Here is a 21,537-nt window from a genome sequence, read left to right as displayed (position 1 = left end):
TGGTAATTAAGGTATGCAAAAGCTAGGCTTTAAAATCTGCAGCTTCTTATTATATATAAGATCATCATTTTTACAATTTCCATTAATAATTTATTTTTCCTATATATATACTCGCATTTTCTTGCTTTCTTTATCCTCCCTGTTACTTTATTGTTCTCAATGAATTACACTCCAAAATTCAATTTCGTTTATGTGTGTGTCAGTTCACAAGGAAGGACCTTCTGGACCGTTGAACAAATTAACTGCTGCAATAACTAGATTATTAATAGACAAGAAATTCAGAAATCGAGTATTATTATTATAGTATTTATGTTCAAGGAAATAATTGGAACATATCCATACATATATGTTCAAGGAACACAACAACACTAGTCACTATATGAATTGATTGAATGAATCAGAAATAAAAAACAAAAAAATGAAACTTGGGGGATCAGAACAGATCGATACAAGAGCTAGGCGATCGTTGTCCGAAGCAGAAAGACGAGGTGGATTGAGTTAGACGACATTTGGAATTAATGCATTATTATTGTTATTATTAATAATAATATTGATAGTAGTAGGTAGGTAATTGGATCAGAAAAGCAATCCAAAGGCCAATGCAGAAACGGAAGCGAAGACAGCTGGGAGGAAAGTGGTGGCGTCGGAGATGGGGCTGGGGGCGGGAGCAGCCTCATGCACCGCCGCCACATTTTGCACTGCGGCCATAAAAGCCACCGCCACCACAGCAACAAGGAACATGTTCATCTTCATTTCTGATATAAATATAATGATCTTCTTCTTCTTCTTCTTCTTCTTTAGTTTATTATTTATTAATTGCAGTGGGGAGAGAGAGAGAGAGAGAGAGAGAGAGAGAGAGAGAGAGAGAGAGAGAATATGAATGAAGAATGTGCGAGAGAGAGAAGAGATATAAATAAATAAATAAGGGATGTATGTTTTTACATTGGTTGGTTGGTTGGCTCAAAATGTTTTGAATTTTGAAAAGAAAAAGAGCGATGATGATGCGATGGAGATGGAGATGGACAAGGAGAGGGTGCCCGATTACTTTGGGTGCCATACATTACAGTTGTTGCCAACCCATTCATACATGTTTTTTTCTTTCTTTTTTATTATTTTATTTAAAATTACTATGCTTGTTTATTCCTTAACATGATCATAAAACACAAGGGTCCTTATACGGCACAAGTCCAACAGCTTCAATTGTCATCCAAATGCCCCTCCTCCTCTCATAATAATCTATATATGTATGTATGTATGTATGTATGTATGTATGTGTGTAGTCGTTTTATAACTTATTTCTATCCCTCATAAAGACATATTTATTAATTATAACACTAGTATGATCGAAAACTTGAAAACATTGAAATTCAAACAATTAACAACTTCTTCGGCTGAGCAAAAAAAAAAAAAATTAAAATTGTAGAATAAACCTAATATTTGCAATTTACATAGAAAAATTAATGAGGCAGGTCAGCTTTGATTACTCATGGTAACAAACAACATTTCGCAGCTTTAATAAATATGCATGAAAAAGGCTGTATATAATAACTGACATGCATGCGGCACCAGAGAGTGAGATTTAGTAACTAACTAGCTTGGGTTTTCGCAGCTTGAAGCATTTCTACTATCAGTGTCTTCACATCCCTGCAATGAATTATTACTAATCATTAAGTCTATATACGAGAATAACAGAAAAATTAACGTTAATTACGCTATCTATAATTTCCATTTATCATTGGTCTCAATATATTCTCGTTGCTCCACATTATTATTTGTTATAATTTATATTTTGTTACTGTTACTCACTTTCTGTCTGCAGCCCGCCTTGTAAAAGGGATTCGGAGCTTGAAATTGTTTCCTTGGTAACCAGCCTTGAAACAAAATATACAACAAATTAAACATGTATTAAATATCAGACAGTAATAATGTTAAATAGTCTAAAAATGAAGTCAATGTATGCACAACATATACAACCTTGACATTGAAACCCAGACTGTCTATATCCAACATGTAGGCAAATTCCACCTGAAAAATATACGAGTTATTTCAATTTTGATTTTGATACTTGTGGTAACCCTGAAGATGGGATTGATGTGAAACCACTGTACATTCTCTTTAAGTTAGTTAGTTAATGGAAATAAATGATTTAAGTAAAAATATTGCAATATTACCGGGACGGACGTAGAGTAGTGCACCATCAGCTTTGTATCTTCTGAATGATCTTTATTCATGTGGGACTGCAACCAAATTTAGAATCTATTAGAATTTATAGTGAAGACAAAATGACAAAAATCCTAACACTGAAATGGTCCTACTGTTATGGGCTTAGAAAATTGATATATAGGATCCACTTTGGCCGTTGTAAATTCCTCCTTGCTGAATTCTGCAAAGGTTACATCAAAATTATCATAAAATCATCTGAAATGAAGAGACCCACAATAATATAATGTAATGTACTATACGAACACCTCCTGATCCTAATAAAGCTGTTGCAACGCCCGACACATATCTAACAACTTGGGGTTCAATCCGCAGGAATTGGAAGTCACCAAAGTCAACCTTCATACAGGTTTGTTTATCTCAGTATGTATTTCAAGAAACACTAGAATCATATGAAGATATGAAATATATAATTAAGAAAATCAAAAGTTACCCAAAATGCATCAGGATGTCTAGCCAAATAAGCAGTACGAATAGTTTCCCTCTCAGTTTCACTAACCTATAGAAATTCGATGTAAGACAAAGGGGTACAAAATAGAACAAGGAAAAAAACCAGTGGTGGCCTTACTGGGATGGCATCACCATGCACTGTAATAACTAGGTCGGTTCTATCCTCTGAATCTTTTGCTACAAGCAATGAGCATTTGGGATTAGCTACAAGGTCCTGCAACAATTCATTCACAAAATATAAAAATGAACTCCAGGAGTCCGATTGGGTTCAGGTGCTCCTCCTCATATCACCCAAAAACAAGTAAACAAGTTACCTTTGTATGAACGGCCAAACTACTAACTGCTAACAGAGGAGATCCATAAGCATCACAAGCAAAGTCCACCATGGAACCTGATGGATACCCCTTGTACTTCTATAATATGTTTTAAGGAAATTGGAGTGTTAGCTAAACTACCTACCTAATGAACATATATATACAAACACGAAGAGATGCATGTATCAATAAAGCACAAAGGGGATATACATTAATTAATTAATTCATGTAATGAGTAATCATATGAAAAAAGAGAGAGATCATAAGAGGAGGTAGGCAGGCGGGTGAGAGAGTGAACCAAAGAGAAAGTAGAGAGGACTCCGCGAGAGATGCTGTAGTGGAGAAGTGTCTTAATTTCCTCAATAGGAGGTAGCCTAGCAGCTTTTTCCTGATAATCAAGTAATTAACCAAAATCATTGAATCATCGAATCATCGAATCATTGAATATTGAATATTGATTTTTTTTTACAAGCCAGTGTAGTGGTGTATAATGTATATTAAGGAAAAATACTTGTCATCATAAAAAAAAGGAACCTGGTGCGCTTGGATGAGTTGAAAGACATTCAGTTCATCGGCAGTGGAAGCATTCTGTGGAAAAAAATATCCAATTTGGGGTTTTAATTAATATGTATAAAACAAAAAATGAAATTGAATGAAAGTAAAATTGATTGAATGAAACCTGATTGGTGGGGGATGAGGAAGACATGCGTATTTGATTGAATCGGGAGACGAGGAGTGAAGTAGTAGTAGGATTAATCTTATCATAATTATTAGCAATTGATCTACAAAAATACGATGATGATGATGATTTGAAACAGAGTGGGATGGACGACGGAGGAAGGCGGTGCATTACAACACTCTTCATCATCTTCTTCTTCTTCTCCTCCGATTAGAGTTGCAGGTGTGTGTATTTTGTGAATGTGTAATTGTGTCTTTTCTGCTCAGATTATGTTTGGTCCAAAATCACTTCCGTAAATGGGCTTTTTCTAAATTATCCATATATATAGATGGGCCTTCGCTGTACGTACTTTAATTTCTGCTAATTAATTTCTGCGAATATGTTATTATTATTTTCTTAATACTCTTTAGTTTTAGGATATAAATATTATTATTGGATAATTAAAACCAGCGCATAGAATTAATTAATTACAAAGCCAACTTAAAACCACCAAAAAAGAAGAATTATTACATAAAAGTTAAAAGAGCCCTCAACAAGGCAAGTCATATATTTATATGTACTTGCTAATTAAAAAGAAAAGAAACAAAAAAAAAAAAGGTTGAGCTTGAGGTTGAGTTTGAGGTTAAGAGGAGGAGGGTGGTGATTGAGCATGGAGATACCCTTTGTGTTCCAAGAAAGTAACCACCTGTCCAGCCATTTCATTTGGTGTAGGGCATTCTCCATCTTCTTCCTTTTGCTTTATCTCTATCTGTATGTACATATATATTAGGTGTATGGACACATGTTGTTGTAACACTTAATTAATTATTTAGTTTCACACAGACACACACCTCAGAATTCAAAGGAGCTTCATAAGGATCATCTATTCCTGTAAATCCTGCAACATAAACATTAATTAATAAACTCTTGTTACTCAAACAACATCTACTGTTTTAATACAAATAAGTTAATAACACACCTTTTATCTTCCCTGCTCGTGCAAGCTTGTATAGACCTTTCGGATCCCTTCCTTCACACAACTCTAGAGGCATGTTTAGGAATACCTGCTATTCTTTTACCAATTTAACATGCATCCTAAATACCACCTTTTTTTTTTTTTTGACATGATTTAATAAAAATTAAACTTGCCTCGATAAAATTTTCTGGCAATAATGCACGACAAGCATCACGGTCTTTACGATATGGAGATATCAGACTAGCTATGCAAATTAATCCAGCATCAGCAAACAGCTTCGCCACTTCCCCTATATACATGCAAATTATCTTTTTGTTTATGTCAAACACAAATAATACTTATCAAGCACCAGGTTAACCTGCAAAGAGAATCTTCTCATACAATCAATCATATTACCATAACAATTATCACATCCACTCAAGTTTGCGACTGTAAGGATTTATCCAATGCTTCGATTTATGTGAGAAAAAAAAAACATTATTTGTAGGACAACCCATAAAAGCAGATTGCAATCATCTTCTGTAGCAATGGAGAAGGTGAATCGACTCTCATTATCATACTAGTCTATATGCCAGATAACGGTTACTAGGGCATGGCCAACATCAATCAACAATCAATGTAAAGTTTGCATCTTTGCTGCATGTCGAATGTAAAAGATATGCATGCGGTGTCTATATCTAAGCATAGCGACTTATGGTTACTGTTACTATATAGTTTTCTCAACTATGAATACAAATTCCACGAGGAAATAACACAACATAACTTATGCAGTTTGCTTGTTTATTCCTTAAGAAATTGTTTACTTACCAACCCTACGTATATTTTCAGTCCGATCTTCCGGTGCGAAACCTAGATTCTTGTTTAGACCATGTCTAAGGTTGTCGCCGTCAAGAACATACGAAAGTTTTCCACGAGAGTGCAATTGTCTACCCAGTGAGCATGCTAGTGTACTTTTCCCTGCACAGATGGATTAAAGCACATTTCACAAACGATGAAATCTAAGCACGGGTGTCCAAAAGTTTGGATCTTTATTATTAATGTTCCTAGGAGCGTCTATCCATAATGCTACAGTTTGGCAGCACTGACTAAGAATTGAAACAATTTGTATCTAAAAGTGATGAACTACATTATTTTTAAGACAGGATGAACAACAGTAAGAGATATATATGCAAGGAGGCCTTTACAGTTACAAGAAATATAAACTTACTCAAGACACGAAGATATAGAAATTCGAGAAACCTAAACCACTGGATAAATCCGAGAAACTCACAGAACGAAAAAAAAAAGAAGAAGAATATTGACCTGATCCACTTAGACCGGTGATCCATACAATACATCCCTGTTGATTGAGCAATGTTTGCCTGTCAAGCTTCCCGACAGGACATTCGTGCCAGAAGATGTTTGTAGAATTGCCCACAGTAGACATTTAAGAAAAAAGTAGTCTTTTTTTTTTTTTCTTTTTTCTATCCTGTTAAGATAGAGACAATCAGATTCTTCTAACAATAAAATATTGACCAAAAGGGTTAAGACAAGATCTCGAGTAGCAAGTAGCAACAAAAGGGGAATTTACAACTATTTCTACACATAACTAATGAAGATCGATCTTCACACCAATCGTATTGCATATATATATCTCTAGACAAAGAAAATCCAAAAGAAGCCTAAAGGGTATATTAATATATAACAAGAAGATGCAATCGCTGAAACTCTTGATCCCCATCGACAAAAATGGTATTAGATAGAATGTGAAAATATTATCAAAAATTGTACAACAGAGAGAAGCCCCGCATTCACTTTCTATTTAACATCAATAATACAGAAAACCCAGATTTAAAATCGAGGAATAACTACAGTAAAGAAAATACCTGGAAATCGGGGGAAAAAAAAAAGTGAAGTGTTGAATGTGGAGATGATAATGGTGGGAATGGAATTTAAGGGAATGGAGGTTTGTTGAATGTGGACGTAATTGGCGAAAGGGGGGAGGGGGATAAATCAAATTGGAAATTGGAAATTGAAGTGATGAATGAAAATTGAAAAGAAAGGAAAAAATGAAGATTGTTGTCACCACCACCGCACCAGACGGTGAACAATTCAATACGGACTACTTTTTCGTTTCCTCAACTTTCGGACATTATTTTACTACACCACCACTCCTTTTTATTACAACACTATTATTAAATTAAATAAAAACGATTATTACACTATTAAATTAAATAAATACGAATATTTCTACTGACTTGATCGTTGGAGTGCTGATGGCCGGAAACTTTTTTTGGCAAATTTCTTGGGAACTCGTGGGCTTCTTGTTTGAGCTTTCTTCGATCTTGCACAGTATTATATTGGGTAATTACAAACATTCCGTGGGGTATGGTCAAATTACACAACTCCCTTTTGTTTGGGTAATTACAACCACCTATTAACTATAAATCTTCTTATACGTCAATTCTTGCGGTTTCAAATTTAGTGCAAACTTTTTGATTATATGGAATATTATCCCTTTTACTCGTTTTGTCTCATTTGAACTCTATTTTAAAGCAAGATGATCATAAGATGTGTTTTTTGGCTTGTATATATCAGATTGTGGTGCATCAGAAACTGTATTTTTGCACAAAACGAGTACAAACTAGAGAGCATTCCACGGAATCTAGATGATTATGTTGAATTTGACAACATAAAAATGGATGTGTAAGAAGATTGATAGTTGAGGGGTAGATGTAATTATCTAAACATGATGGAGTTTCGTAATTTACCCTATTTTATTTTATATCCAATGGAGCCATTTATGCCGCATCAGTGACATTCTACATACATGATTGTGGGTTTCGATTATCCATTTTCTGTTTATGCATATTAAAATTCGAAAGCCCAAATTTGACAATAAAAAAGATATCGAGTAATAGGGCCGTCAATTCATTCATAATTAATTAAAAATTACAATAAACACAAGAGCTGGCTGATCTTCCATCTCCCTCCCGAGAGAGAGAGAGAGAGAGAGAGAGAGAGAGAGAGAGAGATGCAGGCGTACTACGGCTGTCTAGTGCTGGGGCCCACCTCCTTTGACGGTGGTGGTGGTGGTTGTTCCAAATCGAAGGTCCCGTCGTGGTCCTTCATCACCTCCCGGGGGAGTCACCGTCGATTTAGAGCTTGGGCCACCGTGAACGACCATTGGACCAATCACTACCAAGTATTGGGTGTTTCACCAAACGCTTCCTTTTCAGACATTAAGAAGGCCTATCGTCTACTTGCTCTCAAGGCATCCCTTTTCTTTTTTAATTAATTAATTGCTAATATCCAATTGGTTAGATTTATGGATTGTATATAATTAATTGATGATGAGTGCAGCATCATCCTGATGTTAACAAGGAAGTAGGATCTGATGAGGATTTCAAGAGCATCCGACTTGCTTATGATGTCAGCTACTTTTCCGCTAAGATATTTTCTGATTTTACTACATATATGATAAAGTAACATTAACCAATCATCGACCTAACATTGTGTGTGTGTGTGTTACAGATACTGATTAACGAAACAACAAGGAGTGAATACGACAAAGCACTCGGTGATCAACGAAGGCCGTTAGGAGATGAATACGAGGATGGATTAAGGCTGTATAGATGGGCTTATCTGAGGCGTAAAATGCAACGTGAGAAATATGATAGGAAGGAAGATCAATTTTCATATTATGATGATAGTGGTGATGCGTCTGAAGAAGAAAACCAAGAAGAAGAAGATGAGGTGGAGGAGGAGAGAGGGTCATTCATGGAGGTGGTTAGAGGAGCATTACTGTCTGTATTTCTGATGCAGACAGTGGGTACACGGCTCTCTCTCACGTATACTGGGCTTATGGCTTTGATTGACCGGAAATTAGACGCAGGGTATAAGTTTGGTTATTTATTTGCATGGATAATGGGAGGAAGAGGCGGCATTTTGCTTACAATGTTTCTATCATTTGCAAGTTGGGTTTGTGGGAAAACAAGTAGCAGTGTTGTTGCTGTAGTAGTTGTTGCCATGTGCTTTGCTTCAAATATTGCAAGGTATTATGGTCCACTTCCCCAAGGTGCTCTTCTCACTCTCTTGCATATGTCAATCAAGCTACACCTTGATCTAACCTAAATCTCAGTATCATGATTATGTAAATATCTCATGGATGAACAAGCCTTTGTTATATATTTACTTCAAATACATTTAGATAATATATAATTAAATTCCCAGTTCAAGATTGTATACTTGTAACTTGTAATGCTGTGATGATCATACTGTAAACACTCAACAATGTGGTGTTTTTTTCTTCCTTCATTTTTTGTACGCTCGTATGTATTATCCATGTTAAGTATTTTGGATTTTATCGGAATCATGGCTAGTTCGTAAAAACACACCACTTCAAACTCATCTTGAAATCTAAATAGAGCATCAACGAACTTAAACATAAATCGAGCTTGAATTGTTTGATTTTGCGTACACATTTTATCTCTTCAGGATGACTCGTATCTCTAATAATAGAATACTGGATAGTTTAGTTTAAATTTCAGTATTATGTGAGCTTGGAGATATTGACATTGATTTCAGCAGGCCCAATAATGATATTGAACACTTGAATCAATTTACATATATTAAAAAAAAAATAGTGAAAAAAATGGAAAAACATATGGGTACAGTACAGGTGTGCTTACATAAGATAGATAGATAGCCAATCCACTATCAGCAGCTTACATAGACAATTTTTAATCTGCCAACTCAAGTTCCCTTTCAGACAGACAGCAGCAGGTGTGGCAGCTTCTGTGTTGTTTTACAGAAGCACAAGAGTCCTTTTCTTCTTTCTTGGTACAGGCAATGCAAATACAGTTTTTGAAACAAAAGACCACTCATTAAGCTAATTAGCCAAATGTAATAGAAATCTGAGCCAGCCAGATAGATAGAGTCTCAGCTTTCAAAATTTTAGCAAACAGTACGACCGTAACATATTGATGCAATGTAGAGATTTTTGGACCACTTCTCCTGCACGCAAATTTGAAACATATAAGAACAATGTGTCGGGAAAACCAAGAAAGACGAAAATAAAACAAGTACCTTTACATGGGTGCTTGGGAAGGCAGACGTTCGTAGGGTCTCCTGAGTCTCGTCCATCATTTTACGTCTAGGAATACTAAGTATGAATGCCCCTTGATCAGCAGTTGCAGCCATGGCTGTTATTCTGTATCCATTTTCCCATCTTCTGTGTATTCCCTCACTTGGATACAGAAAATCAAGCTCCACAACCTAATTTATTATCCATTATTACTTAGTACTCTAACTTAGACAATTTGGTTACCTACAAATAGTTCCAGCATCGAGTTTTACCTGTTCAGAATATCCAGAATTTCTAGACATTACAACACCCCAACGATTCCCAGCAGTAGTCATGGATGTCACATGAAAACCTTCTTTCCACTTTTTATTTATCCACTTGAAAGGAAATGATTCACTAACTTTATACGACTGTTGAGTGTAAGGAGTTCCTAAACAATAACCAAAAGCAAAGGCAAAGACGTCAGACCTCATAACACACCATCTCACACTACACGATTATAATTCAGTATATGTTATATAAAAAGTATCTTAAATAATCACACATTATATACAAGATGACTAAAGGGGATGCAATGAAAAGAGACATAAGCTTCTGCCAACCTTTAGACATAATAACCAGCGAACTTCCATTAGCTGCACCAGCTATAGAACTGATGTAATAATTTTTCTCCCATTGTTCCATGATCCAATCCTGACAAAAAAAACATAACATTCTTTTAGAGAAATAAATATATGTCCAGTCAGAAAGGACCAAAACCACGAGGAAAAAAGAAAAAAAAAGTATAACTTGAATTAGTAGTGTTTCATTCAACAAACAAACCTTATGAAGGAAGACAGCTGAAAGTTCATACACCTGCGAACTGAAACCCGTTCCAGCATCCATGATCAAGGCCCAGAGATTTGATGCTGAAGCTACGCAGCTAATATATAAACCATCTTCATTACCCTTCTCTACATGCTGTCGGAGCCTAGAGTCTGCAACATTGTAGTGGTATCTACAAATATAATGCAACAAAACTTCTTCACAAATAAATAAATCATAAATAAGGCTGCAATATCTAACGGTATACCTAGTAATGCACTATACTATTAAGAGACACTATCAACTGCAACCCACTAAAGCTCTCATGTGAACCAAAAGCAGCTATATGATGCATCAGAAAAGAGAAAATAATACATACGATGCCAGTAAAGAGAACACAACATATAAGAGTTCGCTCAATCAGTTTCCATAGATTGCAATTTTCCATTAATCTTTATATTTAAAGCAAATTGGAATCAATGACACTATCGAAGATTCTAAAATTAAATGAATTTATGAGTATGTACAAATGACAAACCTCCAAGAAACAGACAAACACACACATGTAACACGCAATGTCAAAACAAACAGAATAAAAGAACATCTGCTTTTCCTATTTTTGTTGAAACCGCTAAATTGCCTCATTATATCTATTCACGTGACTTGGCATCATCAAGACGTCAATACCTAAAACTTATGCATCACGGATTAAAAAACGCATTGTTATTTTCGCAAGGACTTGGACTTCCATTAACTGTCCAAGAAAGATTTTTTTTTCTCAAAATAGTACCGAATTTATCTCTTTCTCCACTGCTTTTTTCAAAAAAATTCAAAATTTACCTTTCAAACTACTACAATCTATATGTTTTTAAAGACTCAGATTTCTGAGAAGTTAAGCATCTGCATATCAACAAGTCAGTAGTGAATAACACAGTATCAACCACCAGATAGTAAATTCACAAAATAACAACATAAATATAACGTATAGCATCAAGAGAATCTACAATATGTTAATTGCAGATAGATCTCTGTTCACATGCATCCAACAATGGGTAAAATATCAATGCCGTCTACATCTTCCTGTTTTGGCCATGCAAGTAGTAAATTACATCTTTGCTATTTTGAGGGAGATTCGATGTGCATGTGGAACTCCATACGCCGAGCAAGAAATTAAAAATGGGTACCATGATAAATATTTGTTGCTCTTGTGCACAGTTGAAGGAAAAAAAAAATATAAAAAAAAAAAATTCAACAGCTGCTTATCGAACAAGGAGGAGAATAACTCAAATTAGGTTAATAAAGATTTATTTTTCAGATCAGTGAGAAGTGAGAACATGCGTGATGCCAAAGTTTGGTACTACTTTACCCATTTTTCCAAAGTCTTCTAAAAAAAATGCCCTTATAATACCGAACCTCTCCCTATACCCCACAACGGGAGAAGTCCTAATACCACTTAGGCTAGGCTGTTTGTTTTTTCTAAGTCCTTGTATAAGCACATGAAGAGCAAATGTGTCATGATCAAAACTTGGATACAAGTTTTATGAACCTATGCATGCGATAACAGAAGATGCCACCCATGTTCATACCATCAAAATAAATATTTAGCAGCAGTGATTCACCTTTGTTTCATAGGGCGTCGTGCGTTATACACTGAAATCCACTGAGTAGCAGGACTACCTAATCGTACTTTCTTCTTTGGTTGCTCATCATCTTCCAAGTTTATAAGCAACCTTCCACGCTTTTGACCAACCTGTATAATAGGGGATAAATAATTTAAGACAATAATGTTTTTATCTAAACAGATACAAATTTGTAAAATTAATGCTAGCATATGTTTTTTCTTTCATATGTTACCTTGAGAGCTCCATCAATTCTTATTGGTCTCAAAGAAGAGCAAGGTTCAATAAGACTATCAAAAAGTGATATCAGCTTAGAATAATTTGGCTCCTCATCGAACTTCATATTAGTAACAGCCTCAAGGAAATGTTTGAATGGACCAGGGCAAAAGCAACACATCAACTCTGGAGACGTGGACATTTTCTTTTTACAGACTAGAAAACTCTTGTTGTCGCCCTGTCATCATACAAGAATAGAGAACATTAAGTTGAATTTGTGAGGTAAGACGCCATAATTACTAAAGCAATTACAACAATCCACCTGATAGCCTTGCCATGGTAACCTTCCCTTTATGAGAAATATCAATGTGTATGCCAGTGATTCAAGGTCGTCCCTCCTACTTCCCGTGCGACCCAAATGTGCGTGCACACTTGCATACCTTATTGTGCCCCTGTGGATAGACCATCAGAGACCATAAGTTCATATGAAGTCAGAACTATCCAAAAGGTGAGTGGTGGGGGTACATCATGAATCATGATATTTGGTGGTATATACTATTCCATAAAAATTGGTTCCATGTAGGGATCAGGTCCCGATGCATGATAAAATAATCAAACACAACTAGCAGACATTGGCTGACTGGGAAATGTCCACAAACCCCTGAGTTTTACCACAAGATTACATCTTCAACTCTTGTGATCTGACCCTAGGTAAAAAATGAATGGAGGGCCACAAAAACCTCATGACCGTCTGTACTCAATTCAGCAATCGAATGAGTTATCAGGTCAGCAGGAAAAATGTAGAGTGAATAATATCTTCAACAATGAATTTTAGGCAATTAACATATACACAATTGGAAGGCTGAAAGATATATCATTATCTTGTGAATGTAATTGTTTACAGTTTCTTGAGAAGCCAACCGAAAAATACTAAAGCATGGTATTCAGATATTACATTTTTTATGGAGTTACAACTGGCTGCAGTTTGGAATGTAGTAAGGGTTTTTTGGTTTATTGAGCAAATTTACACATAATAGTCCATCGTATACAATACTCTTGTAATTGTTGTAATAAGATTGACTGATATATTATCCAAACAATCCTATTAGGTACACATGATATTTGATCGATCTAACATTTGTAATCTTATATAAGAAATCCATAAATAAATCAAAATTCCACTAACCTGAATATATCTGGCCTTTGATCATATTCAACATGCTGACCAGATGGTGCGTCTTTCCACCTTGAAGCTGCATTACAAATGTATTAAATGACAAGAATTTATACAGAACAACGGTGAAATGGTAAAAAGAAAAAGGAACCAGAATCAAAAGAAAAACAAACCACAGATATGGAAATATCGGTAGCATAGATATTTAATACAAGAAAAAATATATGTTGCTTCTCAACATTGTTAACAATACAACTTAAGGTAGTCATGATGCAGAATACGAGAATTAAAATGGAGTATAATACCTAAACCAAGATCAATAAGAAACAGCTTTTTCTCATCTACACTTCCAGGTTGGCCAAGTAAAAAGTTCTCTGGCTTGACGTCCCCATGAACAAATCTAGATAACAGAAGAGACTACTGGTAAAAAAATTGCGTTATCAAACGGATAAATCAATTTGAAGCCCAATAAAGGAAGGATCAAGATTAATGCTATATAAGGGATATTATAGTAACAAGTGATGGGAATTTTAAATCAAGCAGGTGTTACCCCTTCATATGAAGCTTTTCAAGAATTGATATAGCCTCCACAGCAATGCAGGCTGCCATATTTGGAGACATCCTGTTTCAGGTACTCATAATCAAGTAAGGAAAAACATGGCGTATAGAGGAAGACATAATGACCACTCTATTTTTGCATGTTGCTCGTGATCATTTCATGTCAACCGCAGGATAAAGCAGGGTATATGTACGTGTGTGTGTGTGTGTGTGTGTGTGTGTGTGTGTGTGTGTGTGTGGAGAAGGAGAGAAAGTCTTACGACTGGCCCAAAGAATTCCAAACATCCCAAAGACTCGGTCCAAGTATGTCCATGACCTGAAAATAAAAATTATACCTCGGAACAATATAGAAAGTCATGAAGCGGAAATGCAAAAATCACAACTCACCATGATGTAAAAATCAGCTTGGCGACCTTTATAATGAACCCCTGGGATTCCATAACATCCATTCAGGGTGCTTTTTATAAAAGAAAACAAATATTAGTAAGTTAACATTTAAAGTGCAAAGAAAGATGACATCCTCAAGTTAAGACCAGAGAACTTACTTGTACACCTGCCACTCATATGGTGGGCCATAATTACAGCCCTTACTACTTCGGTGTTCACACTTCAGTGCAACCTACAAAAAATGAAAAATATTTCTAATTAAATCAGAAATGGTGAGATTTCATATGCCTCCATAAAATAAGTGCCAAATGATACCTCAATTGCATCTGGTCCTGTTCTTCCGGTGCCACCACTTACCCTTCTGCCTACATATACTTGGCCAAATCCGCCCTTACCTAATTTCCTTTCCGTCTTATACATGGGTGAACCCCCCACTTGTACCTGCACCAAGAAAAAGTAAGAATAAGTGGACTGTGCAGCAAAATATCGCATAAATGCAACAGGTAAGTAATTGAAGATCACAATTAAATCTCAAAACTATCTTCCTGCAATCTCCTAAAATTCAAATGCCATCTATCTGGGAGCCAAACTCAGGATATTTCCATAAGATACTCAAGAACGTGGATAATGAAAAAAAATTACCCTCTCAGGCACCGGAGTTGCACTTGCGTCTTCTTCAACTCCCATTATTTTATCCCCACTTGCACCTTCCATGGCAACTTCCTTATCTGCAACGCCCACGCCCTCCACTCTGTTCAATTCGGCTGCTCCAAGGCCAACAGTTTCAGGAAGAACCTCACGAGGTGGCTCTGGGTCTAAATCTATCAACCTCACTCCCCTGCCTCTACCGGCAGCAGTTGGCCTAGTAGGCGTTGCTGTAGAAGGCCCTTTTGCTACGGCAGATGCATTGCCTCTTCCTCTTCCTCTCCTTCTGGTTCTAGTCTGAGCAGGAGCAAGAAATTCCTCTTCTTGATTAGCAGTCTGAGGGGTAGGATGGAGATCACCGAGCCGTTTTGATCTCCTTGCTCCACTACGCAATTCCGGCATCATCACCCATGCAAAATTACTTCCAACTCATTCCCCGCCTTCTGCTCAGATTCTTCGGTCAGCTTTCTGTAAGAATAACCACAAAGGAATGGAAAGTGGAAACAGAAAGCATTTATTTACGTTTCCAAATAAAGAAACAAACTAATAAAGCTCAAATTTTTCACATATCATGAGCAATCAAAGTTTGCCAAAACTATGAAAAATAGAAGCATTTAAGATAATTGCTGCATAAAGATACTTGTTTCAGCTATTTTTTGCTCAGACTGAAGCACACAATAAAGAGCTCTGTACATATTGTTTCCAAATCATACTTTTTTTCCAACAAAAAGGAATGGCTCTAAATGAAATATTCACAAAAGGAAAAAAAGAAAATCTCTACTAAACACTCGTGGAAACTTATGGCCCAGTACAACAAAAAGTAAATTAACAAACCCAGGAAAACAAACATACAATAATTCAAATATATGTAACCAGAAAAGTTATTAACAGTCCGTATTAGAAGAAAAATGAAATATAGACGAAAAATAACCAAAAATAAAAAAAATAAACAACAATAAGCCGGTACAGATCAATTATCAGACCTCGAAAACAGCAAAAACAGGACGATCGGAGATTAAGAAAAAAAAAAGACAGCGACGGGAACCCCAAATCGATCAGCCGATGAACAGCAGATCTTGAGTGAAAACATTCATTCTTAATTTACATAGAAGATGGGGATGTGAAATTGGATGGAAAGAGAATGAGATATTGGATTCGAATTTTGGATAGAGTTGTGTGCGTCGTAAATGGTATTATACGGCTACTCTTGCTCTCTCTCTCTCTCTCTTTCTCTTTCTCTTTCTCTTATGTACACCAAAACATCCACAGTCCACACCCTGCCCTTTCCCTGCCCTCTCTCTACTCTTTATTTCTCTTTTATTTATTACCTTCAAAAATTATAATGCAATTGTGTTTTTCTTTTTTCTTTTTTTCACCAAGTAAATAGTAAATAGTATCTCTGTAATTTGTAATTTATAATTTGTAATTCGTAATTTGCATTGTAATAACTCTTTAAACCTCCTAAGCTTGAGATGGAAAGAAAAATGACTAGATCATGTTTTATACTCTATTTAGCACTGACATGGGAAACAGGGACACTATGTAGCACTGACATGGAAACAGCAATACTGTAAAACGGGAATACGAAGAACAAGGAAACTCTGGTTTCCAAAAAATTGGATACAGAAGCATGTAAATATTAAATATATAAGACTACATTCATAATTTCTTATACGGTTACTCTATTTAGCACTAACATGGGAAACAAGGACACTATGTAGCACTGACATGGATACAGGGACACTGTGAAACGTGAATACAAAGAAACAAGGAAACTCTGATTTCCAAAAAATTGGATACGGAAGCATGTAAATATTAAATATATAAGACTACATTCATAATTTCTTATACGGTTCAATCTTGTTTCCACTGTTGCGAAATTAACTAAAGTTGGTTTCAATTTTTTTTTACATACCATATTCCATAACTTTAATGTTGCCATAACGTGGAATGATTCAATTATATTTCTTTGTTCAATTTTTGGAAAATGTTTTTGTTGAAAAAATAAAAATATTGAAATTTATTTTGTGGGAAATAAATAAATATGTATTGAAAACGATTTTATTAAAGGGGTCTTAAGATATAGATCCCTAGTGACAAAACTAATTAGAACTAAATGACAAGCTCTACTAAACATTTGCTTCATATCCTTTATTAAATTCATTCCAAAAATGCCCTTTCACTCATGTTTATTTTTTCAATTTTCACTATGCATTTTTTACATTATTATAAATAATTATTTTTCCTTATTTATAACACTTTTTTGAAAATTACCATTTTGTTTTCTTCTTTTTGTTACATAATTCAGCAGATTTTAAAAATACTATAGTATACTATAGTGTACTATGTTGTTATGTGGTGTACTATCGTTTTTACACTATTATTAAAAAAACAATTCTACAATATTATTAAAAATTACAAAACTAAACTTGTTTTTCGTTTTTGTTAATTCAATATATATATATATATATATATATATATATATATATATATATTTAATATTTTATTTATTGTAATACTATAGTAGACTATGGTACGGTATACTACGGTATTCTATGATCTACTACGGTATACTAACAAACCCTAGCAGCCAACAACACACAACCCTAGCCGTCAACGCAGCAACCTTCAAACCCAAGCGGCCAAGATCTGCAGCCGTCGCTCCCGTAGTCACCTACCGACTGTTGGAAAACCTAGATTTACGATTTTGAACCCAAATCAACCAAAATCTCTTGAAGATCAAGATCAAATCTCCTCCATAACCATATCTCCGCCGCCACAACCACCACAACCCCTCGCCGCCATCTCGACCACCACAACCCACCGCCTTGACCACCACAGCCCCCTGCCGCCGCCTCAACCACCACAGCCTCCGCCGTCGCCTCGACCACCACAATCGCTCGCCGCCATCTCGACCACCACAGCCCGCCGCGATCTCGACCACCACAGCCCGCCGCCTCGACCATCACAACTCGCCGCCCCGACTCAACCACAACTTCTATACTTCTGCTCTTTAGATCCTCTGATCTCGTATCTTTAATCCTTCTCTAATTTTTGCAATTTCACACGTTTGCTAATTTTCTCAAAAGAATTATTTTCTGTCTTTGAGAGAGTGTGTGTTACGGTTGAGAGAAAAGGGGTGGGTGGGGGCGGCGGAAAAATTAGGGTGAGGAGAAAGAGATAAATGTGATTTTTTATTAATTATATTAAGGGTATTTTCGGGTTAAATTAAAATCAAAGGATGTGGTTCAAATTTTATTTACAAATAAGGATTTAGTTAAACTATTCTGTTTGAGGTTGTCCCCCATATCTAATTAGGTTTGATTTAAGGGGTGTCTAACATATTACCCCTTTATTAAAACACATTTTTATTACTAGTAATATTTTTTAAGTGAAAATGAAGTGTACTTGTAATTATGATATAAAGTGAGAGGCTTAGTCTTCCTTTATCAATAGAAAAATGAAAAAAAATGATTACTTTCAAATAATGAGAATATATGAATATATCTATTATTTTGAGACAAAGGAGTCATGGGCTGTATAATTTTGAGATGGATCCAATTTTTTCCGTTCGATGTATTAATATTCGGCCTGTGAAATTATAGTTTGCACCCTATAATGTGGCAATGAAGCAATCCACTTGAAAGAATAAACAAATAATCCTCAAAATCAAGATCATTCTCTAAAAAAAACACCAGTAATGGAAACACCAACTAAATATCATAAATTTCTATTGCTCGTAGAAACAATCACAATTTTCAATAGGAGAAATTGCCCAATAGTAGAGTTTCATCACAAAAAACAAACTGAAATGAGAAAAAAAAAAAAAAAGAAAAAAGAAAAAATTATCATCTTCTATAGCAACAATAATAATAATAGTAAGGTTAAAGCAGCTAAAAAAATAGATGAAGAAGGAGATGACGAGGAGGAGGAGGAGGTGGGAGCTATCTGAATGGTGAAGTTGCAATTGGACTGAGATATATTTTGGTCGGTGAGCACGGCAAGACCCTCAAAGTTGCAGGACAATCGACCTTGATTCTGAATCTGGAAGTACATATTAAACGCAAAAGAAGCATTTCCATTGGCATCTAATGAATTGCATGAAGAACCATATCCAAGGGCTGTGCAGTCTCCAAATGTACATGCATAATCTATGTTCTTTGCCAGCTTGCTTAAGTCTTTTGCATCTGGCCTAAGCATACACCATTTTGCTGGAAGATACTTTACATTTTGTGCACCAACAAGATACTTGTCTTCCTCTTGTTGCCCAGACAAGTCCATTGGGAATTTTGGTTGTCCGTCGTATCTGAATATTCCCCAGTGCCTCTCGAATTTACCTGGAGCTATGCTCTTGAAATCCTCATCAATCAAACCAAAAAGGTATACTTCTATATAACCTGGTCGTAGAGGTGTTCCTTTATTTCCTGCAAGTCTTTGTAGAAGAGCTTTGTAGAACCTCAATGCGTAATTTATGTTTGCATTCTTGTCTCCATCTGTCGGCCATCCCACCTCCCCAACAATAATCGGCATATCACCCAACTGCACTGCTTTTAGAGATGAAACCAATGTGTCGAAATTGGCATCAAACACATTGGTGTACTGAATCCCGTTATCCATAATGGGATTGCTAACCCCATCAAAGAAGGCGTAATCAAAGGGGAAATGTTCGTTAGCATAAAGACTCAAGAAAGGATAGATGTTTATGGTGAAGGGGGCCTTGTTCTTGTCCAAGAACTGAACTATTTGGGTCATTTGGTAGATGATATCTGTGCGGAATCTTCCAGCTGAAGGGACAGGGTTGTCTTCAGGGGAACCGTAAACATCAGCATTCAAAGGCACAGTTGCTTTGATGGAGTCCCCAACCCCAGCTTCATTCAAGGCATTCTGAATGTTCTCAAGAGCTGGGAATGTTGTGTTCAGAAATGAATTGTTATACGCCGTAAGGAAAGGCTCGTTGCCTACTGCCACATATCTGCACAATGTTTGTTAATCAATACTATTGACAATCAAATCACAAACCCAACATCTGCTAATTATATATGTTTCAAATCACAAATATATTTAGGTAATAATTTTCTTTATCACATTGCAAGAAGAACCCAAGAAATTAATTAAGGAGAATGATATTTGTTTGAACACACCACATGAATATTAGAAATTAGACAAATGAGAGAGAGAGAGAGAGATACTTGATATTAACACCGCCGTTGAAGTTGTAACGGGTGACATTGCGCCTGACCCACTGCTTAGCTCGGTCAAAACTGGCCATGACAGAAAGCTGGTCATTAGGGATAGCAACCATGACTTCAATGTCGGTGCCAGCCAAAGCGGTCATGGTGGACTGATCTGCATCGAATAGCTTTACTTTCTTTATCCCGTTGTCTATTAGCATCTGCACCACCACTTTCGGCGGCAGCTTGTGGCTTGCCATCGTACCCCAGTTCACACCCAGGCTTCCAACAAGAAACCCTTGCTTATTGGATAACAAATATAGCAGTGACAAGTATACGAAAATACAAAATCTCGACGACATAACTGTGTTTTCAAGGATAAAAATCGAACCTTTATCAATATATATAGATATAGGCTTTTGCAAAAGGAAAGGGGTTGAATAATAATAAAAATAATAAAATAAGGTGGAAAGAAAATCTTCTGCAAGAAAGAGAGGAATAAAAAAGGTATAAATGGAGAAGGAAATATTTATAATGAGAATATGGATGGATGAATGTGGGGGGTGGAATGGAACGTGTATGACTTAATGGGAACTGCCAAAAAGGTTACACTAACACTATCATACTACTACGGTGGTGGGTCGGCCGCCGGGGAAGATGGAAGTAGTGGGTCAGATAATTTAGGGAATTCAAATCAAATAATAAAATAACTTTCTTTAAAGGGCCAAAGAAAAAAACATAAAAAAAAAAGATTGGACCGTTCCGTTTCAGATGTTGTATAATTACAACCCACCGCCGGTCAAATTAGAAAAACCGGCAACCTGGCAGTGGTGGTGGTGGTGAATTTGAAGACGAAACAAAAACAATAATTAGAAATTAATTTCAAGGTATAGTATAGAGAGACACACACATATATGTATATATGTATAAAATATACACATAGGTATGTATGGTAGTGGTGATTGGTGATTGGTGGTGCTCGCCAGAAGTCAGAGGCCCACCGGTGTACCCGCCGCCCTCTTCTTATATCAATTTCAAATAAATTTGAATTTTTATTATAAGTATGATAATTGAAAATTGGTATACCACCAACGGCTAATTAATTTAGAGTAGAAGAAAATATATAGATTATCATTGTTTGTTTGTTTGTTTGTTTGTTTTGTAAATAAAGGAGGAGTTACGTTGTTGCCGACACATGGGCCGGTGTCTCAGTAGTCATTGACAACACAAGTTAGTATATGTTGCTCCGTTCAATGCATCATCGAATCAACGACCTATAT

At 35.9% G+C, this 21,537-nt stretch overlaps 6 protein-coding genes across 7 annotated transcripts; 1 reads left to right on the top strand and 5 right to left on the bottom strand.

Moving 5' to 3' along the window:
* Positions 1-531: 531 nt before the first annotated feature.
* On the bottom strand, positions 532-865 carry LOC105976624 (arabinogalactan protein 12-like). Its single transcript, XM_088825128.1, has one exon. The coding sequence runs from the start codon at positions 751-753 to the stop codon at positions 577-579; it is 177 nt and encodes a 58-aa protein (XP_088681254.1). The 5' UTR covers positions 754-865; the 3' UTR covers positions 532-576.
* A 453-nt stretch (positions 866-1,318) lies between these two features.
* LOC105976688 (non-canonical heme oxygenase HOZ, chloroplastic) lies at positions 1,319-3,955 on the bottom strand. Its single transcript, XM_013001945.2, has 12 exons — positions 3,664-3,955; positions 3,519-3,572; positions 3,283-3,372; positions 2,985-3,083; positions 2,789-2,884; positions 2,654-2,719; positions 2,469-2,559; positions 2,316-2,383; positions 2,172-2,237; positions 1,975-2,025; positions 1,807-1,871; positions 1,319-1,644 (listed from the first exon to the last, which is right to left on the bottom strand). The coding sequence occupies exons 1-12, from the start codon at positions 3,850-3,852 to the stop codon at positions 1,587-1,589; spliced, it is 993 nt and encodes a 330-aa protein (XP_012857399.2). The 5' UTR covers positions 3,853-3,955; the 3' UTR covers positions 1,319-1,586.
* Positions 3,956-4,122: 167 nt separating this feature from the next.
* On the bottom strand, positions 4,123-6,751 carry APK3 (adenosine-5'-phosphosulfate (APS) kinase 3). Its single transcript, XM_013001946.2, has 7 exons — positions 6,484-6,751; positions 5,921-6,086; positions 5,426-5,575; positions 4,792-4,907; positions 4,622-4,706; positions 4,494-4,540; positions 4,123-4,411 (listed from the first exon to the last, which is right to left on the bottom strand). Exons 2-7 carry the CDS (start codon positions 6,042-6,044, stop codon positions 4,286-4,288), a joined length of 648 nt encoding a protein of 215 aa, XP_012857400.2. The 5' UTR covers positions 6,045-6,086; positions 6,484-6,751; the 3' UTR covers positions 4,123-4,285.
* Positions 6,752-7,425: 674 nt separating this feature from the next.
* On the top strand, positions 7,426-8,914 carry LOC105976613 (Chaperone DnaJ-domain superfamily protein). Its single transcript, XM_013001856.2, has 3 exons — positions 7,426-7,871; positions 7,961-8,029; positions 8,132-8,914. The coding sequence occupies exons 1-3, from the start codon at positions 7,632-7,634 to the stop codon at positions 8,729-8,731; spliced, it is 909 nt and encodes a 302-aa protein (XP_012857310.2). The 5' UTR covers positions 7,426-7,631; the 3' UTR covers positions 8,732-8,914.
* A 264-nt stretch (positions 8,915-9,178) lies between these two features.
* On the bottom strand, positions 9,179-16,557 carry LOC105976612 (hypothetical protein). The gene is made up of 17 exons (XM_013001855.2): positions 16,070-16,557; positions 15,084-15,554; positions 14,757-14,882; positions 14,600-14,673; positions 14,442-14,511; positions 14,315-14,370; positions 14,047-14,118; positions 13,802-13,896; positions 13,509-13,575; positions 12,645-12,774; positions 12,342-12,560; positions 12,107-12,237; positions 10,506-10,680; positions 10,286-10,376; positions 9,956-10,113; positions 9,686-9,874; positions 9,179-9,613 (listed from the first exon to the last, which is right to left on the bottom strand). Exons 2-17 carry the CDS (start codon positions 15,489-15,491, stop codon positions 9,554-9,556), a joined length of 2,121 nt encoding a protein of 706 aa, XP_012857309.1. The 5' UTR covers positions 15,492-15,554; positions 16,070-16,557; the 3' UTR covers positions 9,179-9,553.
* A 2,239-nt stretch (positions 16,558-18,796) lies between these two features.
* Positions 18,797-21,531, bottom strand: LOC105976560 (glucan endo-1,3-beta-glucosidase 8). 2 transcript variants are annotated; one of them, XM_088825254.1, is made up of 3 exons: positions 21,439-21,531; positions 20,276-20,648; positions 18,797-20,058 (listed from the first exon to the last, which is right to left on the bottom strand). In XM_088825254.1, exons 1-3 carry the CDS (start codon positions 21,452-21,454, stop codon positions 18,942-18,944), a joined length of 1,506 nt encoding a protein of 501 aa, XP_088681380.1. In that variant the 5' UTR covers positions 21,455-21,531; the 3' UTR covers positions 18,797-18,941. The 2 variants fall into 2 exon arrangements, with proteins under 2 accessions (XP_088681380.1, XP_012857253.2); XM_013001799.2 differs by lacking the exon at positions 21,439-21,531 and having other exon boundaries at positions 20,276-20,651.
* Positions 21,532-21,537: the final 6 nt, after the last annotated feature.

The sequence above is a fragment of the Erythranthe guttata genome, chromosome 11 (assembly GCF_056151865.1).
Source record: "Erythranthe guttata isolate IM_541 chromosome 11, IM_541, whole genome shotgun sequence".
In the NCBI taxonomy this organism is placed as follows: Eukaryota; Viridiplantae; Streptophyta; class Magnoliopsida; order Lamiales; family Phrymaceae; genus Erythranthe; species Erythranthe guttata.
Note: the sequence above shows the minus strand (reverse complement) of the source record. Positions and strands in the feature narration are given on the sequence as shown.